Here is a 27,955-nt window from a genome sequence, read left to right as displayed (position 1 = left end):
CTCAGGGAGATATCTGTACACTGACTGGTGTCTCTCAGTCCCCTCTCTCTCTCAGGGAGATATCTGTAATCTGTTCAATGATGGATCAGAGTTGATGTGAAATAATCCGAGTTTGTGTTTTTGGTGATTGGAGAAGTTTATTTGCTTTATCGCTCAGAGTGGTTACAGGACGTTGCGAAACTTCAGTGAGCTGTGACCCATCTGTCTCTCATAGTGTTCATCAAAATCTTCATTCTGAGACACTGTGAAGTGATTCTTCCAGTCTCCAACCTCACCTGTGAGAGAGAGAGAGAGAGAGTGAGTCAGAGTGAGGGAGTGAGGGGGGGTGGGAGAGAGAGATGGGGTTAGACAGACACAGAAAGGGAGTGAGCTAAAGACGGATAGACAGAGGCACAGCGAGAGAGAGAGAAACAAAGACAGAGAGAGAAAGACGAGAATGGAGGCGGTTCAGTGGGTCGGTTGAGGGGAGGCCCAATCCGGCCTACCTGGAAAGGCTGGGCCTAAGGGTGGTCAGAGAACAAGCACCCTAAGGGGTTAAAGGTCAATCCCGATCCCGCCGCTCTTTCACCCCTGACCCCTGTAACCTACCTTTGCGCATGAACCTGGAGATGTTCTGATCCATGATCCCCATCGGAAGGGTGCCGTAATTGGCCATCGGATTGTCCTTCATGACCTTGAAGGAGGAAAGGTGAACGATTTTCTCAATGACGTCCTCTTCTAGAACATTCTCCATGAACTCGGCCACCTTCAGGATCTCCCGTCTGGGATTCTATAGGGTGGGAATGGACCGGAGTTAGAGACCTCATGGGTCAGTGAGAAAGGGGGGACCGGGAAACCAGAACCAAGGTCAGGGGTCAGTGCGACAGAGGGTCTGAGAAACCAGAACCGGGGTCAGGGGTCAGTGAGACAGAGGGACCGAGAAACCAGAACCGGGGTCAGGGGTCAGTGAGACAGGGGGACCGAGAAACCAGAACTAGGGTCAGGGGTCAGGTGGACAGGTGTACCAAAAAACTGGAACTGGTGCCAGGGCTCAAGGAGAGAGGAACTGACCACCCAGAAGAGAGGTCAGGGGTCAGTGAGCGAGGCACTGACCATCCAGGCCAGAGTTCAGTGGGAGAGGCACTGACCCTCCAGACCAGGGGACAGAGGTCAGTTAGAGAAGTTTGTCCCTCCATATGAGGGGTCAGAGGTCAGTGAGAAAGGGACTGACCATTCAGCCTGAGGTTCACGGGTTTCACTCTGAATAATTTCATGTCTGTCTCTCTCTGTATGTCCCTCTCTCTCTCTGTCTCTCTCTCTCTCTCACTGTCTCTCTCTCTCTCTCTCTCGCTGCCTCTCTCACTCCCACGCTGTCTCTGTTGTAATGATATGTATGTAGGTACGCCAGTGAAGGGTTAATTATTACATCTCAGTGCAATTCAAACACTAGAGGGCACCACCATTTCACAGTATATAAATCCGACCTCAGGTCAGCCCGGGTAGTGTTAGTGAGGGAGGAACGCTGGGAACGGCACGAGGAGAAGATTAGGTTAGAGACAGTTACACCAGGTTATTATTAGTGACTGGTTAGATTATTGGTTAGTGAGGGAGGAACGCTGGGAACGGCACGAGGAGAAGATTAGGTTAGAGACAGTTACACCAGGTTATTATTAGTGACTGGTTAGATTATTGGTTAGTGAGGGAGGAACGCTGGGAGCAGCAGAAGGAGAAGATTAGGTTAGAGACAGTTACACCAGGTTATTATTAGTGACTGGTTAGATTATTGGTTAGTGAGGGAGGAACGCTGGGAACAGCATGAGGAGAAGATTAGGTTAGAGACAGTTACACCAGGTTATTATTAGTGACTGGTTAGATTATTGATTACTGCTAGACAGATTCAATATTACTTTATTATTGACTATAGCTCAGTAGCGTGAGTGAACTTTATTTAATTAATCGTCATACAATAAATTAGTTTTATTTCAATCTAATGATTGGTGGATTCTTTGTCATCAACTCAACGGAATATTCTGGAACAAAAGAAAAAGAACACCACACATTACCACCAAAGGGAATATAACATCTCTCTCTCTCTCTCTGTCTCTCTCTCTCTCTCCGTCTCTCTCTCTCTCTCTCTCTCTCTCGCGGTCTCTCTCACTCTCTCTCTCTCTCTCTCACGCTGTCTCTCTCACTCTCTCTCTGTCTCTCTCACCATCTCTCTCTCTCTCGCTGTCTCTCTCACTCTCTCTGTCTCTCTCAATCTCTCGCTCTCGAGAGGACAGCGTGAAGCAGACTGATAAGCTTGAGGAGATACTTGTCAGGAAGGAAGATGTGTTGCGCGTTTTGAAAAACTTGAGGATAGACAAGTCCCCCGGGCCTGACGGGATATATCCAAGGATTCTATGGGAAGCAAGAAATGAAATTGCAGAGCCGTTGGCAATGATCTTTTCGTCCTCGCTGTCAACAGGGGTGGTACCAGAGGATTGGAGAGTGGCGAATGTCGTGCCCCTGTTCAAAAAAGGGAATAGGGATAACTCTGGGAATTACAGGCCAGTTAGTCTTACTTCGGTGGTAGGCAAAGTAATGGAAAGGGTACTGAGGGATAGGATTTCTGAGCATCTGGAAAGGCATTGCTTGATTAGGGATAGTCAGCACGGATTTGTGAGGGGTAGGTCTTGCCTTACAAGTCTTATTGAATTCTTTGAGGAGGTGACCAAGCATGTGGATGAAGGTAAAGCAGTGGATGTAGTGTACATGGATTTTAGTAAGGCATTTGATAAGGTTCCCCATGGTAGGCTTATGCAGAAAGTAAGGAGGCATGGGATAGTGGGAAATTTGGCAAGTTAGATAATGAACTGGCTAACCAATAGAAGTCAGAGAGTGGTGGTGGATGGCAAATATTCAGCCTGGAGCCCAGTTACCAGTGGCGTACCGCAGGGATCAGTTCTGGGTCCTCTGCTGTTTGTGATTTTCATTAACGACTTGGATGAGGAAGTTGAAGTTTGGGTCAGTAAATTTGCAGATGATACGAAGATTGGTGGAGTTGTGGATAGTGAGGAGGGCTGTTGTCGGCTTCAAAGAGACATAGATAGAATGCAGAGCTGGGCTGAGAAGTGGCAGATGGAGTTTAACCCTGACAAGTGTGAGGTTGTCCATTTTGGAAGGACAAATCTGAATGCGGAATACAGGGTTAATGGTAGGGTTCTTGGCAATGTGGAGGAGCAGAGAGATCTTGGGGTCTATGTTCATTGTTCTTTGAAAGTTGCCACTCAAGTGGATAGAGCTGTGAAGAAGGCCTATGGTGTGCTAGCGTTCATTAGCAGAGGGATTGAATTTAAGAGCCGTGAGGTGATGATGCAGCTGTACAAAACCTTGGTCAGGCCACATTTGGAGTACTGTGTGCAGTTCTGGTCACCTCATTTTAGGAAGGATGTGGAAGCTTTGGAAAAGGTGCAAAGGAGATTTACCAGGATGTTGCCTGGAATGGAGAGTAGGTCATACGAGGAAAGGTTGAGGGTGCTAGGCCTTTTCTCATTAGAACGGAGGAGGATGAGGGGCGACTTGATAGAGGTTTATAAGATGATCAGGGGAATAGATAGAGTAGACAGTCAGAGACTTTTTCCCCGGGTGGAACACACCATTACAAGGGGACATAAATTTAAGATAAATGGTGGAAGATATAGAGGGGATGTCAGAGGTAGGTTCTTTACCCAGAGAGTAGAGGGGGCATGGAATGCACTGCCTGTGGTAGTAGTTGAGTCGGGAAAGTTAGGGACCTTCAAGCGGCTATTGGATAGGTACTTGGATTAGGGTAGAATAATGGAGTGTAGGTTAACTTCTTAAGGGCAGCACAGTAGCATTGTGGATAGCACAATTGCTTCACAGCTCCAGGGTCCCAGGTTCGGTTCCCGGCTGGGTCACTGTCTGTGCGGAGTCTGCACATCGTCCCCGTGACTGCGTGGGTTTCCTCCGGATGCTCCGGTTTCCTCCCACAGTCCAAAGATGTGCAGGTTGGGTGGATTGGCCATGAAAAATTGTCCAAAATTCTAATGATTAACCTAGGACAAAAGTTCGGCGCAACATCGTGGGCCGAAGGGCCTGTTCTGTGCTGTATTTCTCTATCTATCTATCTATCTCTCTCTCACTCTCTCACTCTGTCTCTCTCACTCTCTCTCTCTGTCTTTCACTCTCTCTGTCTCTCTCACTCTCTCTCTCTCACTGTCAATCTCATTCTATCTCTCTCGCTTATCTCTCTCTCTCTGTCTCTCTCACTCTCTCTCTCTGTCTTTCACTCTCTCTGTCTCTCTCACTCTCTCTCTCTCTCTGTCTCTCACTCTCTCTTGCTGTCTCTCTCTATCTCCCTCTCTCTCTATTTCTCTCTATCTCTCTCTCTATATCTCTTTCTGTCTCTCTCTCTATCTCTCACTGTCTGTCTCACTCTCTCTCGCTGTCTCACTCTATATCTCTCTGCCTGTCTCACTCTCTCTCGCTCTGTATCTCTCTCTCGCTGTCTCTCTCTCTCACGCTCTCTCTCACCCACATTGTTTCTCTCTCTCGTTTTCGCCGTGTCTCTTTCTCTCTCCCTCTCTCTCCCTCTGTCACACCTCGGACACGCATTCTCCTCCACACTCGGTCCCTCCACTGCCGTTACCTCCTTTATATCCTCATAGAAGAGGAAGAGAATCCGATGTTTGTCCTTCTCTTCCCACCATCCCTTCACATGGTCGTACCAGGAACCCCAGCTCACTGAAATAGAGCAAGAACAGGCACAGTAAGATCCCATTGAGAGTCTCAGTCATCCCACACTCAAGTACAGGAACAGTGTCGCGGAAGCTTTACTCTGTATCTGACCCCGTGCTGTACCTGTCCTGGGAGTGTTTGATGGGGACAGTGTAGAGGGAGCTTTACTCTGTATCTAACCCCGTGCTGTACCTGTCCTGGGAGTGTTTGATGGGGACAGTGTAGAGGGAGCTTTACTCTGTATCTAACCCGTGCTGTCCCTGCCCTGGGAGTGTTTGATGCTCAGTTTGGGGTTTGTTGATGTGCGGAGAAATCTCACCTTGTCCGTGCAGGAATGTTTGGAAGAATTCCGGCCAGTATCCCGGTTCCGGCAATCTGTGGTTCATCCGATGGAAATGAAAATACGACACAAGAGTATCTTTGGCGTTTCGAGCCACTACTATGGTCTGGGAAGAGGGAACACAAATCCATTAGGGAGTCCTCACTCTTCCCTCTCACCTGTCTGAGTGAGGGGGGAGTGAGGGAGTCTCACAGTTTGGAGGCTGAGGGAGAGGGGAGTGAGGGAGTCCCACAGTTTGGGGACTGAGGGAGGGGGGAGGTGAGGGATTCTCACAGTTTGGGGACTGAGGGAGGGGGGAGTGAGGGAGTCTCACAGTTTGGGGACTGAGGGAGGCGAGAGTGAGGGAGTCCCACAGTTTGGGGACTGAGGGAGGGGGGAGTGAGGGAGGGGGAAGGTGAGGGAGTCCCACAGTTTGGGGACTGAGGGAGGGGGGAGTGAGGGAGCCCCACAGTTTGGGGACTGAGGGAGGGGGGAGTGAGGGAGTCCCGCAGTTTGGGGACTGAGGGAGGGGGGAGTGAGGGAGACCCACAGTTTGAAGACTGAGGGAGGGGGGAGTGAGGGAGTGTTGAACAGGGTGAGGGATGAAGGGTTTACAGGGTCGATGGGTGTGATTGGGGGGAGGGGGGGGAGCGATGTGTCCCGGGTCCCTACCTTACATCCTGCTCCCAGAAGTATTTGGGAACCAGTTGGATCGGGAAGTGAGTTTTAATCACCCTCGGAGACGCCATTTTCACAATCAGTTCAATACCTGCGAATTGGAGATGTTACAGCATTCCGCTCAAATAATCCAGCTCTCATTGTACACTCGACTCTCCCCGGGGTACGCCCCCCCCTCCCCACGGGCACCGACTCTCCCCGGGGTTCGGGTCCCTCCCCCCACGGGCACCGACTCTCCCTGGGGTACGGATCCCTCCCCCCACGGGCACCGACTCTCCCCGGGGTACAGGTCCCCCTCCCCTCGGGCACCGACTCTCCCCGGGGTACGGGTCCCTCCCCACGGGCACCGACTCTCCCCGGGGTACGGCCCCCCCCACGGGCACCGACTCTCCCCGGGGTACGTGTCCCCCCCCCCCCCCACGGCCACCGACTCTCCCCGGGGTACGGGTCCCTCCCCACGGGCACCGACTCTCCCCGGGGTACGCCCCCCCCCACGGGCACCGACTCTCCCCGGGGTACGGGTCCCTCCCCACGGGCATCGTCTCTCCCCGGGGTACGGGTCCCCCCACATGGGCGCTGACTCTCCCGGGGGTACGGGTAACCCCCCTCCCCCACGGGCACTGACTCTCCCCACAGGCACCGACTCTCCCCGGGGTACGGGTCCCTCCCCACGGGCATCGTCTCTCCCCGGGGTACGGGTCCCCCCACATGGGCGCCGACTCTCCCGGGGGTACGGGTCCCTCCCCACGGGCGCCGACTCTCCCCGGGTTACGGGTCCCCCCCCCCCCCCACGGGCACCGTCTCTCCCCGGGGTACGGGTCCCTCCCCCATGGGCACCGACTCTCCCCGGGGTACGGGTCCCTCCCCCATGGGCACCGACTCTCCCCGGGGTACGGGTCCCCCCACATGGGCGCCGACTCTCCCCGGGGTACGGGTCCCCCCACATGGGCGCCGACTCTCCCCGGGGTACGGGTCCCCCCACATGGGCGCCGACTCTCCCCGGGGTACGGGTCCCCCCACATGGGCACCGACTCTCCCCGGGGTACGGGTCCCCCCCCCCCCCCCCCACAGACACCGACTCTCCCGGGGAGCCTCCCATTAAACCCCTGGAACCTGTTGGCAAAACTCCGAGAGAAGTACTCCAGCTGCGGAAACACCGTGAAGAGTTGTAGCAAAATTCCTCACTTTTATACTCCACCCTCTCCCCTCGCCCCACCCCACCCCCACCCCTCCCCCACCACATTCGCCACCCCCTCCCCGCGGTAAAGGACTGACCAGACGGCAACATTTCCTGAAAGAATTCGAGGAAGGGGATTCGTTCATAGACGGGAGCTCGTTTACACATCTTCACATCACCGTTCTGATTCATCAGATCCACAATTCCCTGTGTCCACGTTGTCCCTGTGGGGAGAGAGAGAGAGATGGAGAGGGAGAGAAAAAGACAGAGAGAAAGACAGAGAGGGAGAGAGAGAGAGACAGAGCGTGAGACAGAGAGAGAGGGAGAGAGAGAGGCAGAGAGCGTGAGACAGAGAGAGAGGGAGAGAGAGAGAGGCAGAGAGTGAGAGACAGAGAGCGAGAGAGAGGCAGAGAGAGAGAGAGACACACACAGAGAGAGGGATGGAGTGAGGGAGAGAGAGAGACAGAGAAAGGCAGGGTAGGGGAGAGACAAGAGGAAGAGACAGAGAGAGAGAGATACAAAGAGAAAGATGAAGGAATAGACAGAGACAGAGTGAGACAGTAGGACACAGAGACAGAGAGAACATGTGTGAGAGAGAGAGTGTGACAGAGAGAGGGCGAACAGAGAGAGAATGTCAGAGAAAGGAACATATTTTATTGTGAAAGTCTGAATAAAGATTGTAGATTTCCAGTTAACAAAAATACTTTATTCAGTGGCTTTGTCCTGTCTCCAGAGCTCAACCATGAGGCCATGGCCCACTCCCTCCACCGTGAGGCCTGGGCCCTCTCCCTCCACCGTGATGCATGGGCCCTCTCCCTCCACCGTGAGGCCTGGGACCTGTCCCTCCACCATGAGGCCTGGGCCCTCTCCATCCACCGTGAGGCCTGGGCTTTCTCCCTCCACCGTGAGGCCTGGGCCGTCTCCCTCCACCGTGAGGCCTGGGCCCTGTCCCTCCACCGTGATGCCTGGGCCCTCTCCCTCCACCGTGAGGCCTGGGCCCTGTCCCTCCACCATGATGCCTGGGCCCTCTCCCTCCACCGTGAGGCCTGGGCCCTGTCCCTCCACCATGATGCCTGGGCCCTCTCCCTCCACCGTGAGGCCTGGGCCCTCTCCCTCCACCGTGAGGCCTGGGCCCTGTCCCTCCACCGTGATGCCTGGGCCCTGTCCCTCCACCGTGAGGCCTGGGCCCTGTCCCTCCACCGTGATGCCTGGGCCCACTCCCTCCACCGTGATGCCTGGGCCCAGTCCCTCCACCGTGAGGCCTGGGCCCAGTCCCTCCACCGTGATGCCTGAGCCTCTCTCCCTCCACCGTGATGCCTGGGCCCTCTCCCTCTACCGTGATGCCTGGGCCCTGTCCCTCCACCATGAGGCCTGGGCCCTGTTCCTCCACCATGATGCCTGGGCCCTGTCCCTCCACCATGATGCCTGGGCCCACTCCCTCCACCGTGAGGCCTGGGCCCTCTCCATCCACCGTGAGGCCTGAGCCCTCTCCCCCCACCGTGAGGTCTGGGCCCTCTCCCTCCACCGTGAGGCCTGGGCCCACTCCCTCCACCATGAGGCCTGGGCCCTCTCCCTCCACCGTGAGGTCTGGGCCCTCTCCCTCCACCGTGAGGCCTGGGCCCACTCCCTCCACCATGAGGCCTGAGCCCTCTCCCCCCACCGTGAGGCCTGGGCCCTCTCCACCATGAGGCCTGGGCCCTCTCCCTCCACCGTGATGCCTGGGCCCTGTCCCTCCACCGTGATGCCTGGGCCCTCTCCCTCCACCCTGAGGCCTGGGCCCACTCCCTCCACCGTGAGACCTGAGCCCTCTCCCTCCACTGTGAGGCCTGGGCCCTCTCCCTCCACCGTGAGGCCTGGGCCCTCTCCCTCCACCGTGAGGCCTGGACCCTCTCCCTCCACCGTGAGGCCTGGGCCCTGTAGCCACCTAAGATGGACACTGGGCTAACAAAATGGAGAACTGCTAAGACTGCAGGGAGAAAGCAGTTTTAGCCGAGACAAGCAGTCTGCAAAGGCTAATTAGCATTCTGCACGTAGCAAAACTAGTTTCTGGCCAGGTGGAAGATCTCAACCAAAGGTGTAAATAGCAAAACGCTTTGCATATTAATGAGGCAATCCAGATCTGGGCACACACAATAGCAACATTTGGTTGTGAATGGATGCTTTGAGTGGACGCCCAGACAAAACGGCACCAGAAGTATCCATCACAAAAGACCCTAGAGACCGCCTCACACATCGAGAAGAGACCCTCAGATTGGGGGATTTGTGAGGCATCGATTGGGAAATGATCCAATCGATACATGGCAGGTAAAGGCCCGCCCCAAAAAGGCACGGACATTGGGGGCCCTATAAAGATAGACCCCGCACATGGTTCTGTCTGTTTTGTGCTCCGGCTTGGACTGCTGTTTTGACTTCGACCCAGATCTGCTGTTGTATCCTGACCCGGCTCCAGCCTCCAGATCCTGTCTTCCATCACCAGCCGTTGAGCACCAGCCATCGTTCAGTAAGTCCCAAAACGACACTCGCTACGTGAACTTATACAGTATTCGACTAATAACGAACAGAAGGTGCAGCCCATAAAGGAACAAAGGTCTTGTCCCCTGACCTTGCTGGTTCCTACTTAGATAAGTATTTAGTCGTTTAATAGTAGAAATAGGTATTAGTCTTTAGCGTGTGCATGCGTTTTTATTATATTTGTATAATAAATATTGATCGTTGGAACTTACTAATCGGTGTATAGTTTTATTACTTTGAACCTGACCTTGAGATACTTGTGAGGTGTTTATATACAACACCTGGCGACTCCGAGCTGAAATTACACATACAGAGCCCTAGCAGTGTTAAGCACACGGCCTTTAAACGGAGGCGTGTTAATACACTCCAATAAACGCGTAATACACTCAAGTAAAACGTGCAACATTTAGTGGCGACATCCTGACGGGACACGGTTACAAGTGGTATCCCCACTCCGTCGAGGACCCTGAAATTTGAATTAGAAATCTGGTAAAGATAAAGGAAAGAAATCACAAGTATTCAAGGTGTTCAAACGAATAAACGTAATTCGGAAGTGTGTTTAGTGCATGCGTACTAACAGGGTTGTAAGGAAAACCTGAAAGCATTTTTGTTGCGACAAACTTTCGGTAGTTTTGTGAACGGAACATAGCGTAAGCCTTACCCGTTTCGTGAGACATAACCTCAACACCCCCTGTTCCAAATTTAAAGTGAGTCAGAGAAAATGGCCATGCAGGCAATGGAACGCCTCATGAACCCAGAACGGTTTGTGGTCGCAGCGACCAGCAGTAGCCGAGTAGGTCAGTGTCCCGTGTGGGAGCTGGAACTCCGCAAGTATCTGCAAGGAAAGGGATGGCCCCTTTGGAAAGAATTCTGTATGAATGAGGAGACAGGTCCCGGAAGTATAGGACATACTTGGTGGGAGAACCTCTCTCAAATTCATAAGAAGACCCTTAGTAAAGCACGCAAGCCGATGGCAATCGTGTCCTGTTTGGCACAATTGCGAGGCACAGAGGAGGTCGTTCAGACGCTCCGAACAGAGTTAGAGGAGAGAAATCGAATGAGTAAAGTGGATGTCAGGGACATCGAGAAAGAGAATACGGATCTTAGAGGGAAGTTGGCAGAGAAGGGTAGAGAGGTGGATGATGCCAAGAGGGCACATCAGTCTTGTCTAGCCCATCTCAGCAGTTCCCAGACCCAGTACGAAAAGGCCTATCAGGACGTGCAACATGCCGTCCTGATAAGAGAAGAATCAGAGAAGCAGGTAGAGGCTTTGCAGAGGCAATGCTCTGACCTTAAAGCAGCTTTAAGAGCACTCCATGCTGCCACCACAGAACAAAGACAGAGTACTGTAGATCATGCGAAATGCAGGAAGCAGATTGCGGAGCTGCAATCGCTGCTTTCAGTACAAAATGGGTTTCAAAGCACCTTTGGAACGCAGTTAGATGAGGAGAATGCCCCAGACTGGAAAGAGTTAAGTGAGACAGCGCAGCGTTATGTTCAGGGAACATGTGCGCCAGCAGCGCAGCAGAAAAGACAAGCACCCCAACCCCCCACAGATCAGCTCGTTACCGTTCCAATGAATCCAGTCACCACCCAGAGAAAAGCGACCACAGAAGGCGCACCCGATATAACTAACACCACCCCCTTAACTGTAACCCAACTAAGGGACGCGTGTGAAAAGATCACTCCGTTTCTCCCCACCGCAGACCCCCACCAGTTTTTCGCAAAGGTAAAGCAACAGGCAACCATGTACGGCCTGGACGAGAGAGAGCAGGTTAAACTCACAGTTCTGAGTTTAGACCCATCGGTTGCAGCAGCCCTCCCCGACCCACAGAACGTTGGCGGAGGCACCCTAGAGGAAATGCACACCTCCATTTTAGATGCCATAGGGTATAATCGAGGTGACCCCGTAGAAGGACTTAATAAGTGCCGACAGAAGAAAACCGAGCACCCCACAGCATTCGCAGGAAGGCTGTGGATCCATTTTAACGCAGTTTTCTGCGATTTAAATAGAGCCCATTTGAACCGTGAAAACATGGTTAAATGGACGCGCACCATAATTTCTCATGCAACAGAAGCAGGACAGAGCGCTTGCAACAGCTATGACCCCTCAGAGGAGGCCCATAATGAGAAGTGGGTCCTGAAAAGATTGTCCCGCGCTTGGGAGCAATCAGTTCAGGGCAGAGGCAAAGTGAAATCCCCAGAAGAGGCTCAGGCTGCAGCGGACATACAGGCAGTGAGAGCGCACCAAAACCCCGCGTGGGTGAATGAAGGAAAGAGCAGCCCTCCACAGAAGTCGCAGGAATGCTACAACTGTGGCCAGTTAGGACATTGGGCTAAGGAATGTAATGCACCCCAGAGATCACAGAGAGGCCAGCAGACAGGCACTCTGAATAGGAATAAAACAAAACCAATTCATAGTATAGGCGTACAGTCAGGACCCACCAATGTGGACGGAACGGACTGACGGTGTTCGGGCTCCCCCACTTGGGTCGGTGACACACTATGGGATCCATCCGGAAGACCGGTAGTCACGGCAAAAGTTAGAGGGAAGCCCATAGAGTTACTTTGGGACACAGGAGGGTCCCGCACCACAATTAACTCCACCACCACGGCACAGGCAGACACGTGGCCGACCACCTCCACCATCACACTTAGCGGGTTCACAGGACACTTGCAGCAGGGACATATCACAGCACCCGTAGCAATCCAGCTAGGGAACATTTCCACCAGACACCCAGTAGTATTAGTAAATCTTCCCCGGACAGCAGAACACATCCTAGGGATAGATTTCATGAATACCCATAGCCTGTCGTTCGACCCAGTGAACCAGTGTGTCTGGCGAATGGCGAGATCAGACAGAGCACCCGCTACCCTCACAGTAGGAGACTACGCTAATAGGATTAGCGCAGTAGCAGAATATTCATTTGACCCGACTACACTAAACACGGACAGACAAGTTAAGGCAGTATTAAACAAACATAGGACACCATTTGCCAGTCACCGGCACGACTGTGGCAGAATGACTGGACAAATTCACGTTACCGGACCTGACCCCAGACCACAGAAACAGTACAGATTTCCCCTAGAAGCAGAGGGAGAAATAGAGAAGGTAATAGGTAGCTTATTGGAGCAAGGTGTGCTTAGAACAGTAGCCTCGACCAATAATGCCCCTATTTGGCCAGTGAGAAAGCCCGACGGATCATGGCGTCTGACCATTGATTATCGGGAACTCAACAAAGTAACCCCAGCAGTAGCCCCCACGGTAGCAACAAGTCCCGAGACCATGCTCAAACAGGGACTCAACTCCAAGTTTTTCACGGTACTGGACATTAGCAATGGCTTCTGGTCAATACCATTGGCAAAGGCGTGCCAGTACAAATTTGCCTTCACCTTCAAAGCTCAACAGTATACGTGGACATGCCTTCCACAAGGATTCCACAATTCCCCCTCCATTTTCCACCGACAGCTGGCAAGTGGATTAGAAAAATTTTCCCGCCCCGAATGTCTGGTACAGTATGTAGACGACCTACTACTGCAGACAGACACAAAGGCAGAGCACATTACGCTTCTGGCCGAGCTCCTGGAACTTTTAACCTCAATTGGCTGTAAAGTTAACCCCAGAAAGGCCCAAATATTAGAGAACCAAGTGATGTATTTGGGAACAGTCATCACACACGGCAAACGCGAGATCGAATTCAAAATAATTGATTCGATTGTCAAATTGCCCCTTCCCCAGAATGTTTCAGCCCTCCGGTCGTTCTTAGGACTGGTTGGGTTCTGTCGGAACCATATCGATGGATTCGCGACAAAAGCCGCCCCACTCTCAGACCTCCTTAAGAAAGGAGCCCCCTGGGAATGGCTTCCGCAGCATACAGAGGCTGTGGAAGAATTAAAGAAGGCCCTTAGCGCAGCACCCGCGCTACAAGTCCCAGACCAACTTTCCCCCTATGCAATAGAGGTAGCGAGCACAGATCTGACCCTCTCGGCCGTGCTCCTTCAGGAACGGCACGAGCAGCTAAGACCAGTGGCTTATGCCTCACGACTTTTAGACCCAGTGGAACAAGGATTTTCAGCCTGCGAGAGGCACCTCCTTGCTGTCTTCTGGGCAGTACAATACTTTTCTTACATTACCGGACTCAACCCCATCACCATTTTGACCGAGCACACCCCCACACAGTTACTCCTAGACGGTCGACTGAAGGACGGTTCAGTTAGCCAGATTAGGGCAGCTAGGTGGACACTACTCTTACAAGGACGGGACATTACAGTAAAACGGACACGCACACACACATTTTTAGCCGACAACCTCCAATACCCAGGACAGCCCCATGATTGTGATATTGTAGCCCCCTTACATAACACAGGACCCTTCATAGCGAAGACACCCCCCAGGAAGATAGGGAACCCAAGACAAAGCCCCCAACACACAGACACGTGTGGCCCACTACGGATATACGTGGACGGTTCATCCACGGTTTTAGAAGGTGAGCGTATCACGGGATGCGGCATCTATGTCGAGGACGCGCAGGGGCGCGCTCTCGAAGAGATAGCATTAAAATTACCGGGTCACTTAGGCGCGCAGGCAGCAGAGCTCGCGGCCATAGCTTATATAGTGGACCACCCCGATTCTTTCCCCAGCCCGGCGGACATATATTCGGACAGTCTATATGTCTGCAATAGTTTAACAGATTTTCTACCCCTGTGGAGGACACGAGGTTTTGTCTCCGCAGACGGGAAACCCCTTCCATCAGCCCCTTTACTCAAACACATTTTAGAGAAAGCGAAGGACAGGACCTTCGGCATCATAAAAGTTAGAAGCCACCATAGGTCATCCCCCCCTGGGAATGTAAAAGCCGACGCACTGGCTAAGGCAGGTTCCAGGCGAGGACACTTGTGGACACCCCCAGCTAGCGCACCAGCTAGCGCCCCTGTGAGCGCAGTTCAAGTCTCACAAACAGATATCAGGGATTTAGTAGAGGCACAGAAGCAGGATAAGGATCTCAGGGAGATTTTTAAAGGCAACTTTGTGCCTCAGTTTGACAAGTTCAGACACGCACTGACCACACATGAGGGTGTGATCATAAAGGATCAGCTTTATGTGGTCCCGCAGCAGGACAGGAATGAAATGATTGCTTTGTTCCATGATGGGCACGGGCATCAAGGGATCGACGCAACCACGAGGCACCTCAGGCAGCTCTGTTGGTGGCCTAACCTAAGGACAGATGTAAGTCACTACATCGAGAATTGCCTTATTTGCGCCCAGAATAACCCGGAGAGGTATTCTAAAAAGGCACAACTTCGGCATACTCGACCAGTTAATGGCCCCTGGACAAACCTCCAGATCGACTTTATAGGACCATTGCCCCCTTGTAGGAATGGCTATAAATACGTTCTGGTGGTCATCGATACCTTTACCAAATGGGTAGAGGCATTCCCCTCTAGAACGAATACAGCTAAGACAGCTGCAAAGATCCTGACCCACCACATCTTCACGAGATGGGGTTTACCCCGAAGCATTGATTCGGACCAGGGATCTCACTTCACAGGACGGGTCATGAAGAACGTCCTGACAATATTTGGCATAAAACAAAACTTTCATATTGCGTATCACCCACAGTCCAGCGGGATTGTAGAGCGCATGAATCGGACCCTAAAATCCACACTTAGAAAAATGGTTCAAGAGAACAACTCAACATGGGATTCAGTGCTCCCATTTGCACTCATGTTCATCAGAAATACGGTTTCAACTTCCACAGGATACACACCACACACACTCATGACCGGACGCCCTATGAAAGGTGCAGAATTCCTTTTAGGACTGGACATGACTAGCCCCGAAGTGACGGCCCTCACACACGAAAAGACGGTTAAAGACCTGGTTGAGACTGTGAGGTGTGCACAGATCGCAGCCGCAGTTCAGCTAGGGAAAAGCCGTAGACAACGCACAGCATGCTTTAACAAGACCGTACATCCCACAGAATTCCAGGTTGGGCAACAGGTAATGCTATCTGTATACAACCCCAGCAGTTTTTTGGCACCAAAATATTCCGGCCCATACTCAATTTCGGATAAAATTAGCCCCTCAGTTTATAGGATAAAATATCCTAATGGTAAGACCGCGTGGTTCCATATTGTGGTGAGATAACCACTGTAGTTATGTGTACTGCAGTAGGGGGATGTATGGCTGTACCTGTAATACAGGTTCCTCCGGTCAGCCCCTGCCGGCTAGCTCCGCCCACAGGGAGCTTGTGTATAAATATGTATGAGAGCTGCTCAGACCCTCAGTCTACAGTTGCGGATGGAGGGACAACATCGTACAGCAATAAAGCCTCTATTGTACTAGTCTCTCGGCTTTGAGTATAATTGTTAGCGCCACAATTTATTGCTGTACGATTTCCCAGTCACCATGGACATCAGAGTCAAGCCTGACCGTCTGCAGCTGGATCCACATTCGCCTCACGCCAGAAAAGACTTTGATCACTGGCTCGCAGTCTTCGAGGCCTACATCTCTTCAGCACACCCTCCCCCGACGGAGGCTCAGAAAAAGCAACTCCTGTACTCCAGACTTAGCTCCAGCGTCTTTCCGCTCATTCGAGATGCGACCGACTACACCGCAGCTATGGAACTGCTCAAGGAGAATTATGCACCATCGACGAACACCCTGTTTGCGAGGCATCAACTTTCTACTCGCGTCCAGCAGCCGGGTGAGTCGATTGAGGACTTCTGGAGGGCCCTTATACCTCTGGTACGAGACTGCGACTGCCGGGCTCTCACAGCCGCGGAACATTCGGATTTACTCATGCGCGATGCCTTCGTTACAGGGATTGCATCAGACCCCATCCGGCAACAACTGCTGGAAGGGGTCGCCCTCGACCTCGCGGCCGCAAAGGCCCTGGCGCTCTCCATGACGGCCGCCTCCCGTAGTGCGCACACTTACTCCGCTAGCCACTCGGCCCACCCGTCCTACCCCTCGTGGACCCCGCAAACGGCTCCCCAGGCCCATCCGCCCCCCCCCTCGTGGACCCCGCAAACGGCTCCCCAGGCCCATCCGTCCCTACCCTTCTTGGACCCCGCAAACGGCCCCCCCAGCAGCCGCCCCCGCGCACTATGCCTGTGCTGCCCGCCGCACCGCACCCCCTGGGGGTCCCCACTGTTACTTCTGCGGCCAACAGAAGTACCCTCGCCAACGCTGCCCGGCCCGCACAGCGACCTGCAAAGCTTGTGGAAAGAAAGGCCACTTTGCAGCGGTGTGTCAGTCCCGGACGGTCGCCGCTATCGCGCCGCCGGTCCCCACGCCTCAGCCGCTCCCTCAATGGGCCCCGCCGTCCGCTTCCCCTGACCCCACGTGCGATCAGTGGGCGCCGCCATCTTTTGCCGCCCCCGCCATGTGCGCCCCATGGGCGCCGCCACCTTCATCCACCACAGCCATGTGCGTTCCATGGGCGCCGCCATTTTGTTCCGACCCCATAACGTGCGCGCCATGGACGCCGCCATTTTACCCACAGGTACTGCGGATGCCGCCATCTCGTCTCCAGGGGCCGCCATCACGGGACACGGGTCGCTACCGCTCCTCGTCGGACTCATCTGACTCAACCGCCCACCAACCACTGCTCGCCTCCGTAACGCTCGACCAGTCTCGTCCTCGCAACCTGGCACCCTCTTCCACATCGGTGCTGGTCAACGGCCATGTGACCTCCTGCCTCATCGACTCCGGGAGCACCGAGAGCTTCGTCCACCCGGACACGGTAAGGCGCTATTCCCTTGCGATCCATCCCGCCGACCGGCAGATCTCCCTTGCCTCCGGTTCCCACTCTGTCCCGATCCGGGGTTTCTGCCTGGTTAAACTCACTGTACAGGGTGTGGAATTCGACCGTTTCCGTCTGTACATTCTCCCCGACCTCTGCACTTCACTCCTACTAGGCCTGGATTTCCAGTGCAATCTCCAGAGCCTCACCCTCAAATTCGGTGGACCCCTACCTCCCCTCACCGTTTGCGGCCTCGCGACCCTCAGGGTCGAGCCCCCCTCCCTCTTTGCCAATCTGACTGTGGATTGCAAGCCCGTCGCCACCAGGAGCAGACGGTACAGCACCCAGGACAAGGCCTTCATCAGGTCCGAAGTCCAGCGGCTGCTTCGGGAGGGTATCATCGAGGCCAGCAACAGCCCTTGGAGAGCCCAGGTGGTAGTGGTTAAGACCGGGGAGAAGCACAGGATGGTCGTGGACTACAGCCAGACCATCAACCGGTACACGCAGCTCGACGCGTACCCCCTCCCCCGCATTTCTGATATGGTCAATCAGATTGCACAGTACCGGGTCTTCTCTACTATTGACCTGAAATCCGCCTACCACCAGCTCCCCATCCGTAAATCGGACCGTCCCTACACTGCCTTTGAGGCGGACGGTCGTCTGTACCAATTTCTGAGGGTTCCCTTCGGCGTCACGAATGGGGTCTCGGTCTTTCAGCGAGAAATGGACCGAATGGTTGACCGGTACGGATTGCAGGCCACCTTCCCGTACCTCGATAATGTCACCATCTGCGGCCATGACCAGCAGGACCATGATGCAAACCTTTATAAATTCCTCCACACCGCATCTCTCCTTAATCTCACGTACAACAAGGAGAAATGCGTGTTCCGCACAGACCGCTTAGCCATCCTTGGCTACGTAGTCCAAAACGGACTACTGGGGCCCGATCCCGACCGCATGCGCCCCCTCATGGAGCTCCCAATTCCCCACTGCCCCAAGGCCCTCAAACGCTGCCTTGGGTTTTTCTCTTATTACGCCCAGTGGGTCCCGCAATACGCAGACAAGGCCCGGCCACTTATCCAGTCCACACATTTTCCCCTCTCGGCCGAGGCACAACAGGCCTTCGCCTGCATTCGATCTGACATAGCCAGGGCGGGGATGCACGCCGTAGACGAGACTCTGCCTTTCCAAGTAGAGAGCGACGCTTCAGATGTCGCCCTTCCCGCCACGCTGAATCAGGCCGGCAGACCCGTGGCATTCTTTTCACGCACCCTCCACGCCTCCGAAATTCGGCATTCCTCTGTCGAAAAGGAAGCCCAGGCAATCGTTGAAGCGGTGCGGCACTGGAGGCATTACCTGGCCGGCAGGAGATTCACTCTCCTCACTGACCAACGGTCGGTAGCCTTCATGTTCAACAACACGCAGCGGGGCAAGATCAAGAATGACAAAATCTTGCGGTGGAGAATCGAGCTCTCCACCTTTAACTACGAGATCTTGTATCGCCCCGGCAAGCTCAACGAGCCCCCAGACACCCTCTCCCGAGGTACATGTGCCAGTGCACAAGTGAACCAGCTCCGTGTCTTGCACGACAGCCTTTGCCATCCGGGGGTCACCCGCTTGTACCATCTGATCAAAGCCCGCAATCTGCCCTACTCCGTCGAGGAAGTACGGACAGTCACCAGAGACTGCCAGATCTGTGCGGAGTGCAAGCCGCACTTCTACCGGCCAGACCGCGAGCGCCTGGTGAAAGCATCCCACCCCTTTGAACGCCTCAGCGTAGACTTCAAAGGGCCCCTCCCCTCCACCGACCGCAACACCTACATCCTTAGTGTGGTTGATGAATTTTCTAGGTTCCCCTTTGCCATCCCATGCCCAGATATGACGTCTGCCACCGTCATCAAGGCCCTGGATTCTATTTTCGCCCTGTTCGGTTTCCCCGACTATATCCACAGTGACAGGGGATCCTCATTCATGAGCGATGAGCTGCGTCAGTTCCTGCTCAGCAGGGGTATCGCCTCCAGCAGGACGACCAGCTACAACCCCCGGGGAAACGGGCAGGTAGAGAGGGAGAACGGGACGGTATGGAGGGCCGTCCAGCTGGCCCTACGGTCCAGGAACCTCCCAGCCGCTCGCTGGCAGCAGGTCCTCCCTGACGCGCTCCATTCCATTCGGTCGCTACTGTGCACCGTAACTAACAGTACACCCCATGAACGTGTTTTTGCCTTCCCTAGGAAGTCCACATCCGGAGTGTCGCTCCCGACTTGGCTCACGACTCCGGGCCCAGTCCTTCTCCGTAGGCATGTACGGCACCACAAGGCGGAACCCCTGGTGGACAAAGTACGCCTTCTCCACGCCAACCCTCAGTATGCCTACGTGGAGTTCCCCGACGGCCGCCAGGACACAGTCTCGCTCCGGGACCTGGCTCCCTCAGGTGCCGATCCCATGCCCACACCCCTTCCTGCGCCAACCCCAGCGCCCCCCTATTCGTCCCCATCAGGTCCATCCCTCATCCCCCTGCCCACCCTAGAGGACACGGAAGATTTTGGCTTGCTCTCGGAGTCATCCCGCCAGCAGCCAGCACCAACACCGCCAGCACCTGCACCATCGGGGCCATCACCGCCTGTGCCGACGTCACCACCACAGCTACGCCGATCACAGCGGAACGTCCGACCACCGATTCGGCTCAACCTGTAACCTGCTAACCGGGTGGACTCTTGATTTTCCTTGTTGGACCCTCTTGTAAATAGCATCCTTTGTATTAGAGTTACATGTCACCCCCGCCGGACTCATTTTTACAGGGGGTGAATGTGGTGATATAACCACTGTAGTTATGTGTACTGCAGTAGGGGGATGTATGCCTGTACCTGTAATACAGGTTCCTCCGGTCAGCCCCTGCCGGCTAGCTCCGCCCACAGGGAGCTTGTGTATAAATATGTATGAGAGCTGCTCAGACCCTCAGTCTACAGTTGCGGATGGAGGGACAACATCGTACAGCAATAAAGCCTCTATTGTACTAGTCTCTCGGCTTTGAGTATAATTGTTAGCGCCACACATATTAACCAGCTAAAGGCATATGGAACACAGGCCAACCATGCACACCATGTCCTGCTAGACGCAGCAGAACACCTCACCCCACCCACTAGAGACACGTTTCCACCATCCCCCTCACAGACCAGTTCTTCATCGGACTCGCCCACGACTCCGCCCACTGACCACGACAGACCACGCCCCGAAACGCCCACAAGCTGCCGCAGCAGAGACAGCGATACAGACACTGACTCTGAGGACAGCCACAGCACACCACACTACAGCCCACACTGCAGCGACAATGACCCCGACTCCAGTGACCCCATGGAAGTCACTTACATTAAAAACCCAGACCCACCACCCGACCCCGACTACCCCGACAATACCCATTTACTTTTAGACCCAACACTCTGGCACAGGGACAATTCGTACCGACTTGTCCGCAACGACGAAAGTGACCCCCGGTCACATAATTCAAAGCTTTCATGCCTGATCCACACAAGGGTGTGGGATCCGGGAGAGCAGGACGACACGGTGTCTGAATCCCGATACGGCAACCCCTTTGTGACCCTGTTCACAGAGACAGAGGAAAAGTGAGGTGTCCAGATGATGTAAAATAGGAACCACTTGAGGGAAGCGATGTCCTTTCTGATGGAACCTGCACGTATGTTTTGTTTGTCAGTTTATGTTTGTTTCCTTGTTAATATGTTAAGGGTTTGATTGCAGATCTTTTCAGCCGAAAAGATTGTGACCACCTCGCACGCACTTTAGCTTGTCCGCAGATACCTCTGAGAACTTTCTATGGTGACCAGCTCACCTTATCGGCTAAATTGTCTGAAGCCCAGCTCATTTTTCAAAAGGAGCATCTTGGCTCCTCCATTGTTTTTAGGTGCCCCTCTATTCGGCGAATAGAGGCTGCAAATCCACGGTAAACACATTCTTGCCCGTTTACTCCAGGTTACTCAGGCAGTGGACAAACGGCACTGAGGACCCGCCCTGTCTGAGAACCCACTTTGGTCAGCCAAGCTCGGGTATGGCACAGCACGCCCTACCCGGGGATCCCATTCACATCGTACCCGTAGCGGCCCATACGCAACCCATTCGACCTTTTGTTTCCAATTTGTTTTCATTTTTCGTTAGGCAGCCCTTAGGCCGCCATCCCACATGCTATTTACATCCAGGAACATTCGGATGGTAAATCAGCAAAGCCTGCGAGACGGCTCGCAGGAGGAGAGTTGTTAGGTGTATTGTGTCCATTAAATTCGCTTTTGAAAAAAAAAATGAGGGGAGTCACAGGGTGTGACTTGGCCAGTCATTTTAATGGGTCAATTGGAATTAGAGGACAGATACACTAACAAGTACGGATATTAAACTGTGTATTGACAGATACTGTGCTTGATCCCATAGCTTTCAAAGGACGAAAGAGGGTTCACAGCAAGGATCGGCCATACAGGAGGAAGAGAAAGAGAACGAAGAGAAGATGATGGAAGCCTACTTATTGCTCTTAAATGTTGTATTTGTTTATGTGGAAGCAAGACACGTTTCCCCCACAACCCCCACCGTAAATGTTTCACTCACAACAACTTCCCCGTGCTCAGCTCTGATCAGTGAAGTTCAGACCTGGTGCACAAAGTTTATGACATGGTACTCAATGTCGTACGTGATTGAATCACTGCTCGTGATTGCGATCCTCTGCATAATCATACAGACCCTCAGGTTGAGGAAGTGGGAGAGGAGAGCCTCCCGTTCCTGCCCCTCAACCGTCTATGGAGTTCGATTCCCTATTTTTCGGTTTCATCAATCCCCTTTGCCCCTCAATGAATAAAGCACTGTGTGAATAAAATAAAATATACCCATGTATTATATTGTCCTGAACTCGACTGCCGAGTCAGGAAATGTTATGTGATGTGGTATGAATGGATGAGGTTTAGACTGTAATGAAATGTTTAAGGTAAGATAAGGATAGTTGTGATAGGTAGAGGTTCCCGGTTTTTGGTAATGCATGTCCCCTTTGACATAGCGCCAAGTAGAGATGTCAGGGAAAAAATTTTCTTCCCATAGTCAAGGACAGAGTAGACGCTCAGGAGCTTGCCGAGGTCAGGGAACACAAAGAAGGCACCCAGAAGCACTCGAAGCAACGTGCATAGGGGATCCTTCACAATATTTTTGATTGTGAGGATCACAAGGAGGGAATGTAGCCACCTAAAATGGACACTGGGCTAACAAGATGGAGAATTGCTAAGACTGCAGGGAAAAAGCAGTTTAGCCAAGGCAGCAGCCTGCAAACACTCATTAGCATTTTGCACGCAGTAAAACCAGTTTCTGGCCAGGTGGAAGATCTCAAACCAAAGGTGTTAATAGCAAAACGCTTTGCATATTAATGAGGCAATCCAGATTTGGGCACACACAATGGCAACATTTGGGTTTGAATGGATACTTTAAGTGGATGTCCAGACAGAGCGGCACCAGAAGTATCCACCATAGAGACCGCCCCCTCCATCGAGGAAAGACCCTCACATTGGGGGAATTCAAAAGGTATCGATTAGGATTTGATCCAATCGATACCTGAAGGTGAAAGCCCGCCCCAAAAGAGGCACGGACATTGGGGCCCTATAAAGATAGACCCCCACACATGGTCCTGTCTGTTGTTTTCGTGCTCCGGCTTTGACTTCGACCAAGAACTTCGAATTGTATCCTGACTCCAGCCGTTGAGCACCAGCCGCCGAACCGTAAGTGACAATACGACGCTCGCTACGCGAACCAGCCCCACTAGACCCCCAGCGACCAGCACACTCTCTGAAGGTTACAGACCAAGATCGAAACGAAGGCCTCGCTCCCTGACCTTGCCTGTTCCTGTTTAGTTAAGTATTCTGATCGCTTAGTTTAGTTGTAGCTTAGTCCCTTAGCGTGTGCATGCGTATTTATTATATTTGTAATAATAAATACTAATCGTTTGGAACTTACTAATCGGTGTATCGTTTTATTACTTTGAACCTGACCTTGAGATATTTGTGAGGTGTCTAGATACGGCACCTGGCGACTCCCGAGCTGAAATACATACATAGAGCCTAGCAGTGTTTAGCACACGGCCTTTAAACGGAGGCGTGTTAATACACTCCAATAAACGCGTATTACACTCAAGTAAAACGTGCAACAGTCCTCTCCCTCCACCATGATGCCTGGGCCCTCTCCCTCCACCGTGTGGCCTGGGACCCTCGCCCTTCAATGTCATACCTGGGTCCTTCTGCCGGAGACACTCACCTGATTTGGGGTAGGTGGCGATGAGCAGGTCATCGGGCTTGGCCTGGAAGTTTTTCACCATCTCCCAGTTATCAGCCACCCTGTCGGGTAAGGGGACATCTTCCAGCAGTTTGAGCTGCGGCCTCCTGAGTGTGAAGTCTCGCAGCTCCGGATGATACTCCAGCTCCATCTCCAGGATCCTGAAACTGGGCAACACCATGGTCAATTCATTCAGGACCCAGAGGCGCCGCCCCCACCCCCCCAACCCGCCCCGCACTGACCCTCACCCATTATATGGAGAGAGGGACAGAGAGAGACAAGCGGCACTGTAGCATAGTGGTTAGCACTGTTGCTTCACTGTGCCAGAGTCCCGGGTTTGATTCCCGGCATGGGTCACTCTCTATGCGGAGTCTTTACGTTCTCCCCGTGTCTGCGTGGGTTTCCTCCGGGTGCTCTGGTTTCCTCCCACAAGTCCTGAAAGACGTGCTTGTTGGGTGAATTGGACATTCTGAATTCTCCCTCTGTGTACCCGAACAGGCGCCGGAATGTGGCGACTGGGGGCTTTTCACAGTAACTTCATTGCAGTGTTAATGCTAGGCTACTTGTGACAATAATAAAGATTATTATTTAGAAACAAATGCAAAAGGAGAGTGAGGCGCAGAAATAGAGTCAGTCACAGAGTGACTGAGAGAGAGAGACACAGAGAGAGAGAGAGAGAAACAAAGAATCAGAGACAGACAGTGCGAGACAACGAGATAGACAGACAGACAGAGGGACAGATAGACGGAGAGACAGACAGAGAGACAGACAGACGGGCAGACAGATAGAGAGCCAGACACACAGAGAGACAGACGGACAGAGGGATGGACAGACAGACAGAGAGACAGAGGGGCAGACAGAGAGACAGACAGACAGTCAGAGAGACAGGCAGAGGCAGTTACCAGTGGCATACCGCAGGGATCAGTTCTGGGTCCTCTGCTGTTTGTGATTTTCATTAATATCTTGGATGAAGGAGTTGAAGGGTGGGTCAGCAAATTTGCAGATAATACGAAGATTGGTGGAGTTGTGGATAGTGAGGAGGGCTGTTGTCGGCTGCAAAGAGACATCGATCGGATGCAGAGCTGGGCTGAGAAGTGGCAGATGGAGTTTAACCCTGACAGGTGTGCGGTTGTCCATTCTGGAAGGACAAATATGAATGCGGAATACAGGGTTAACAGTAGGGTTCTTGGCAATGTGGAGGAGCAGAGAGATCTTGGGGTCTATGTTCATAGTTCTTTGAAAGTTGCCACTCATGTGGATAGAGCGGTGAAGAAGGCCTATGGTGTGCTAGCGTTCATTAGCAGAGGGATTGCATTTAAGAGCCGTGAGGTGATGATGCAGCTGGAGAGAGAGAGAGAGTGATGTTGAGACAGAGAGAGCGATGTAGACACAGTGAGAGAGCGATGTAGAGACAGAGAGAGAGAGAGCGGGGTAGGGACAGAGAGAGAGCGATGTAGAGACAGAGAGAGAGACAGTGATGTAGAGACAAAGAGAGCGATGTAGACACAGTGAGAGAGCGATGTGGAGACAGAGAGAGAGAGAGCGGGGTAGGGACTAGAGAAAGAGCTCCTGCTCTTACCTTGTTTTCTCTCCAAGTCTCCAATGGTTGATGTCATCCAGGTTTATCGGATGGGATGTGCAAATATATGAAGCAGATGATGATGTGGCTCTGCCCAAGGCAGTCGTGTGTTAGACTCTCGGGGAGAATTTGGGTGAGGTCAGAGCTCCAGGCCTAATCTGTAACCTGTTCTGATGTAGTTCTAATAAACAAGTGTTCAACAGATCCCCCAATATGTCTGCAGTCTGCCCCACCCCGAGAGCCCAAGATAAAAGGACCCAATTATATACCGTGGTGGCAGCGTTGTCGACGCCGAGGTAAGAGACACATCGGTGCTTTATCGAAGGAATCACTGTGAAGAAACACGTGAAAGCAGCTCGAGAAATCTGGGCGGTTGAAGGAGGCGCACTGGAGAGAGAGGAATGATGGGGGAACTTCATGGTCAGGCCGTGTCCTTGCCCCAGCCGCCTGACTGTCTCAAGGGGGCAGCAGGGAGGTCTGCAGTGGGAGTTATGGTAACGCCATTATCTCCAATAAACACAGATATTTAAGGTTGCTGCAAACCAGATTTGAGTTGACGGCTGCTTGGGGTTTCCCGCTGAAGGGGAACGAGACGCTGGCAGGATGTCCGACTGCTTCACGGCAGGCGGGAGGAAAGCGTCAATTTAGCCCCAATTGCGACGGGAAGTGTGGGAAATACTCAGCACGTCTGTCCGCCTCTGTGGGGGGGAGAAACCGCGCTCAGTGACGCCTGCCTCTCACCCCCTTCCCCCGCCCCCGCCAGACCAAACACAGATCATAGACCAGAAATGTTGACTCTCTGTCTCCCTCTCCACAGATGCTGCCTGGCCCGCTGGGATTTCCGGGGAGCTGCCGTGGATATTTCAGACTTCCAGCGTCTGGAGTAATTCCCTCGTACATGCTCCGTCCATGTCGATCTCAGGGTGGTTCTCGTTATAAATCAAGAAGGCAAAATAACTATCACTCCAAGGTAAAAGTCAACTTTTCCAGTTGACTTTTGATGCTGAACTTTCACTGGAAGGTTTTGCCATTTTTAAAGTTGGGATGAAATGGAGTGATACCCCGATAGAATATGTCACAGCTAATTCAAGACATTCTCATCTGTCAATAGGATTGTTGTTTGCGGTGCTTGAGAGCTTCAGCCATTTTGGAAACTGCCATCTGGATGTTGCACAGCTCCAGCTACAAAGGAACAGGGATTTATTACTAATAACATGAATAACCGAGTTGTCTGTGATCGCCTGATCAAACCGTGGCTGGAACGATAATCTTACGGATATCTCAGGGTTTGATGGGCTTTCGAAAATAGAGCACGAAAGTCAGGAGGTTTTGTCAAAACTGCCAAAAAGGGGTCAGGCCCCAGTGACACTTATTTCCGCTTGGGACATTTGAAGGATGTGAGGGGGCCTGGGTGAGGGAGCTTGGGAGGGCAAAGTAGGTGCCTGGGAGCAGCAGAAGCACAGAGGCAATTAATGTCTCCCCCAGGACCCTCAGAGCCCTCCACTCTATCCCCAGGAGATATCTGCACACTGACTGGTGTCTCTCAGTCCCCTCTCCCTCTCAGGGAGATATCTGAACACTGACTGGTGTCTCTCAGTCCCCTCTCTCTCTCAGGGAGATATCTGTACACTGACTGGTGTCTCTCAGTCCCCCCTCTCTATCAGGGAGATATCTGTACACTGACTGGTGTCTCTCAGTCCCCTCTCTCTCTCAGGGAGATATCTGTACACTGACTGGTGTCTCTCAGTCCCCTCTCTCTCACTCAGGGAGATATCTGTACACTGACTGGTGTCTCTCAGTCCTCGCTCTCTCTCAAGGAGATATCTGTACACTGACAGATGTCTCTCGGTCATCTCTCTCTCAGGGAGATTTCTGTACACAAACTGGTGTCTCACAGTCCTCTCTCTCTCTGGGAGATATCTGTACACTGACAGGTGTCTCTTAGTCCCCTCTCTCTCAGGGAGATATCTGAACACTGACTGGTGTCTCTCAGTCCCCTCTCACTCTGAGGGAGATATCTGTGCACTGACTGGTGTCTCTCAGTCCCCTCTCTCTCAGGGAGATATCTGTACACTGACTTGTGTCTCTCAGTCCTCTCTCTCTCAGGGAGATATCTGTACACTGACTGGTGTCTCTCAGTCCTCCCTCTCTCAGGGAGATATCTGTACACTGACTTGTGTCTCTCAGTCCCCTCTCTCTCAGTGAGATCTGTACACTGACTGGGGTCTCTCAGTCCCCTCTCTCTCTCAGGGAGATATCTGTACACTGACTAGTGTCTCTCAGTCACCTGACTCGCTCTCTCAGGGAGATATCTGTACACTGACTGGTGTCTCTCAGTCCCCTATCTCTCTCAGGGAGATATCTGTACACTGACTGGTGTCTCTCAGTCCCCTCTCTCTCTCAGGGAGATATCTGTACACTGATTGGTGTCTCTCAGCCCCCTCTCTCTCAGGGAGATATCTGTACACTGACTGGTGTCTCTCAGTCCCCTCTCCCTCTCAGGGAGATATCTGTACACTGACTGGTGTCTCTCAGTCCCCCCTCTCTCTCTCAGGGAGATATCTGTACACTGACTGGTGTCTCTCAGTCCCCTCTCTCAGGGAGATATCTGCACACTGACTGGTGTCTCACAGTCCCCTCTCTCTCTCTCAGGCAGATATCTGTAAACTGTTCAATGATGGATCAGAGTTGATGTGAAATAATCCGAGTTTGTGTTTTTGGTGATTGGAGAAGTTTATTTGCTTTATCGCTCAGAGTGGTTACAGGACGTTGCGAAACTTCAGTGAGCTGTGACCCATCTGTCTCTCATAGTGTTCATCAAAATCTTCATTCTGAGACACTGTGAAGTGATTCTTCCAGTCTCCAACCTCCACCTGTGAGAGAGAGAGAGACAGAGTGAGTCAGAGTGACGGAGAGAG

General features: G+C 52.9%; 3 protein-coding genes and 1 pseudogene across 4 annotated transcripts in view; 1 reads left to right on the top strand and 3 right to left on the bottom strand.

The window, feature by feature from the left end:
* LOC119954936 (sulfotransferase 1C2-like) overlaps positions 1-27,955 on the top strand; it is a 196,341-nt gene that overhangs the window by 24,887 nt on the left and 143,499 nt on the right. The gene's annotated exons all lie outside the window — the stretch shown is intronic.
* Positions 1-27,955, bottom strand: part of LOC119954932 (sulfotransferase 1C2-like) — a 156,741-nt gene that overhangs the window by 16,034 nt on the left and 112,752 nt on the right. The window lies entirely within an intron of this gene.
* On the bottom strand, positions 118-25,489 carry LOC119954946 (sulfotransferase 1C2-like). Its single transcript, XM_038780681.1, has 8 exons — positions 25,038-25,489; positions 23,441-23,625; positions 6,992-7,117; positions 5,716-5,807; positions 5,039-5,165; positions 4,631-4,725; positions 589-769; positions 118-275 (listed from the first exon to the last, which is right to left on the bottom strand). The coding sequence occupies exons 2-8, from the start codon at positions 23,607-23,609 to the stop codon at positions 163-165; spliced, it is 903 nt and encodes a 300-aa protein (XP_038636609.1). The 5' UTR covers positions 23,610-23,625; positions 25,038-25,489; the 3' UTR covers positions 118-162.
* The window catches only part of LOC119955263, an 11,031-nt pseudogene continuing 10,827 nt past the window's right edge, over positions 27,752-27,955 (bottom strand).

The sequence above is a fragment of the Scyliorhinus canicula genome, chromosome 20 (genome assembly GCF_902713615.1).
Source record: "Scyliorhinus canicula chromosome 20, sScyCan1.1, whole genome shotgun sequence".
NCBI classification, from domain to species: Eukaryota; Metazoa; Chordata; class Chondrichthyes; order Carcharhiniformes; family Scyliorhinidae; genus Scyliorhinus; species Scyliorhinus canicula.
The sequence above is the reverse complement of the archived record's forward strand: the minus strand, read 5'-3'. Positions and strand labels throughout refer to the sequence as shown.

Coding starts and splice junctions, on each gene's coding strand:
- LOC119954946 (XM_038780681.1), bottom strand. CDS start 23,609: ATGGAGCTGGAGTATCATCCGGAGCTGCGAGACTTCACACTCAGGAGG. Junction 7,118..23,440: donor CGCCACCTACCCCAAATCAG/GTGAGTGTCTCC, acceptor CTCTCCCCACAG/GGACAACGTGGACACAGGGA. Junction 4,726..5,038: donor AACATTCCTGCACGGACAAG/GTGAGATTTCTC, acceptor GCTCTATTTCAG/TGAGCTGGGGTTCCTGGTAC.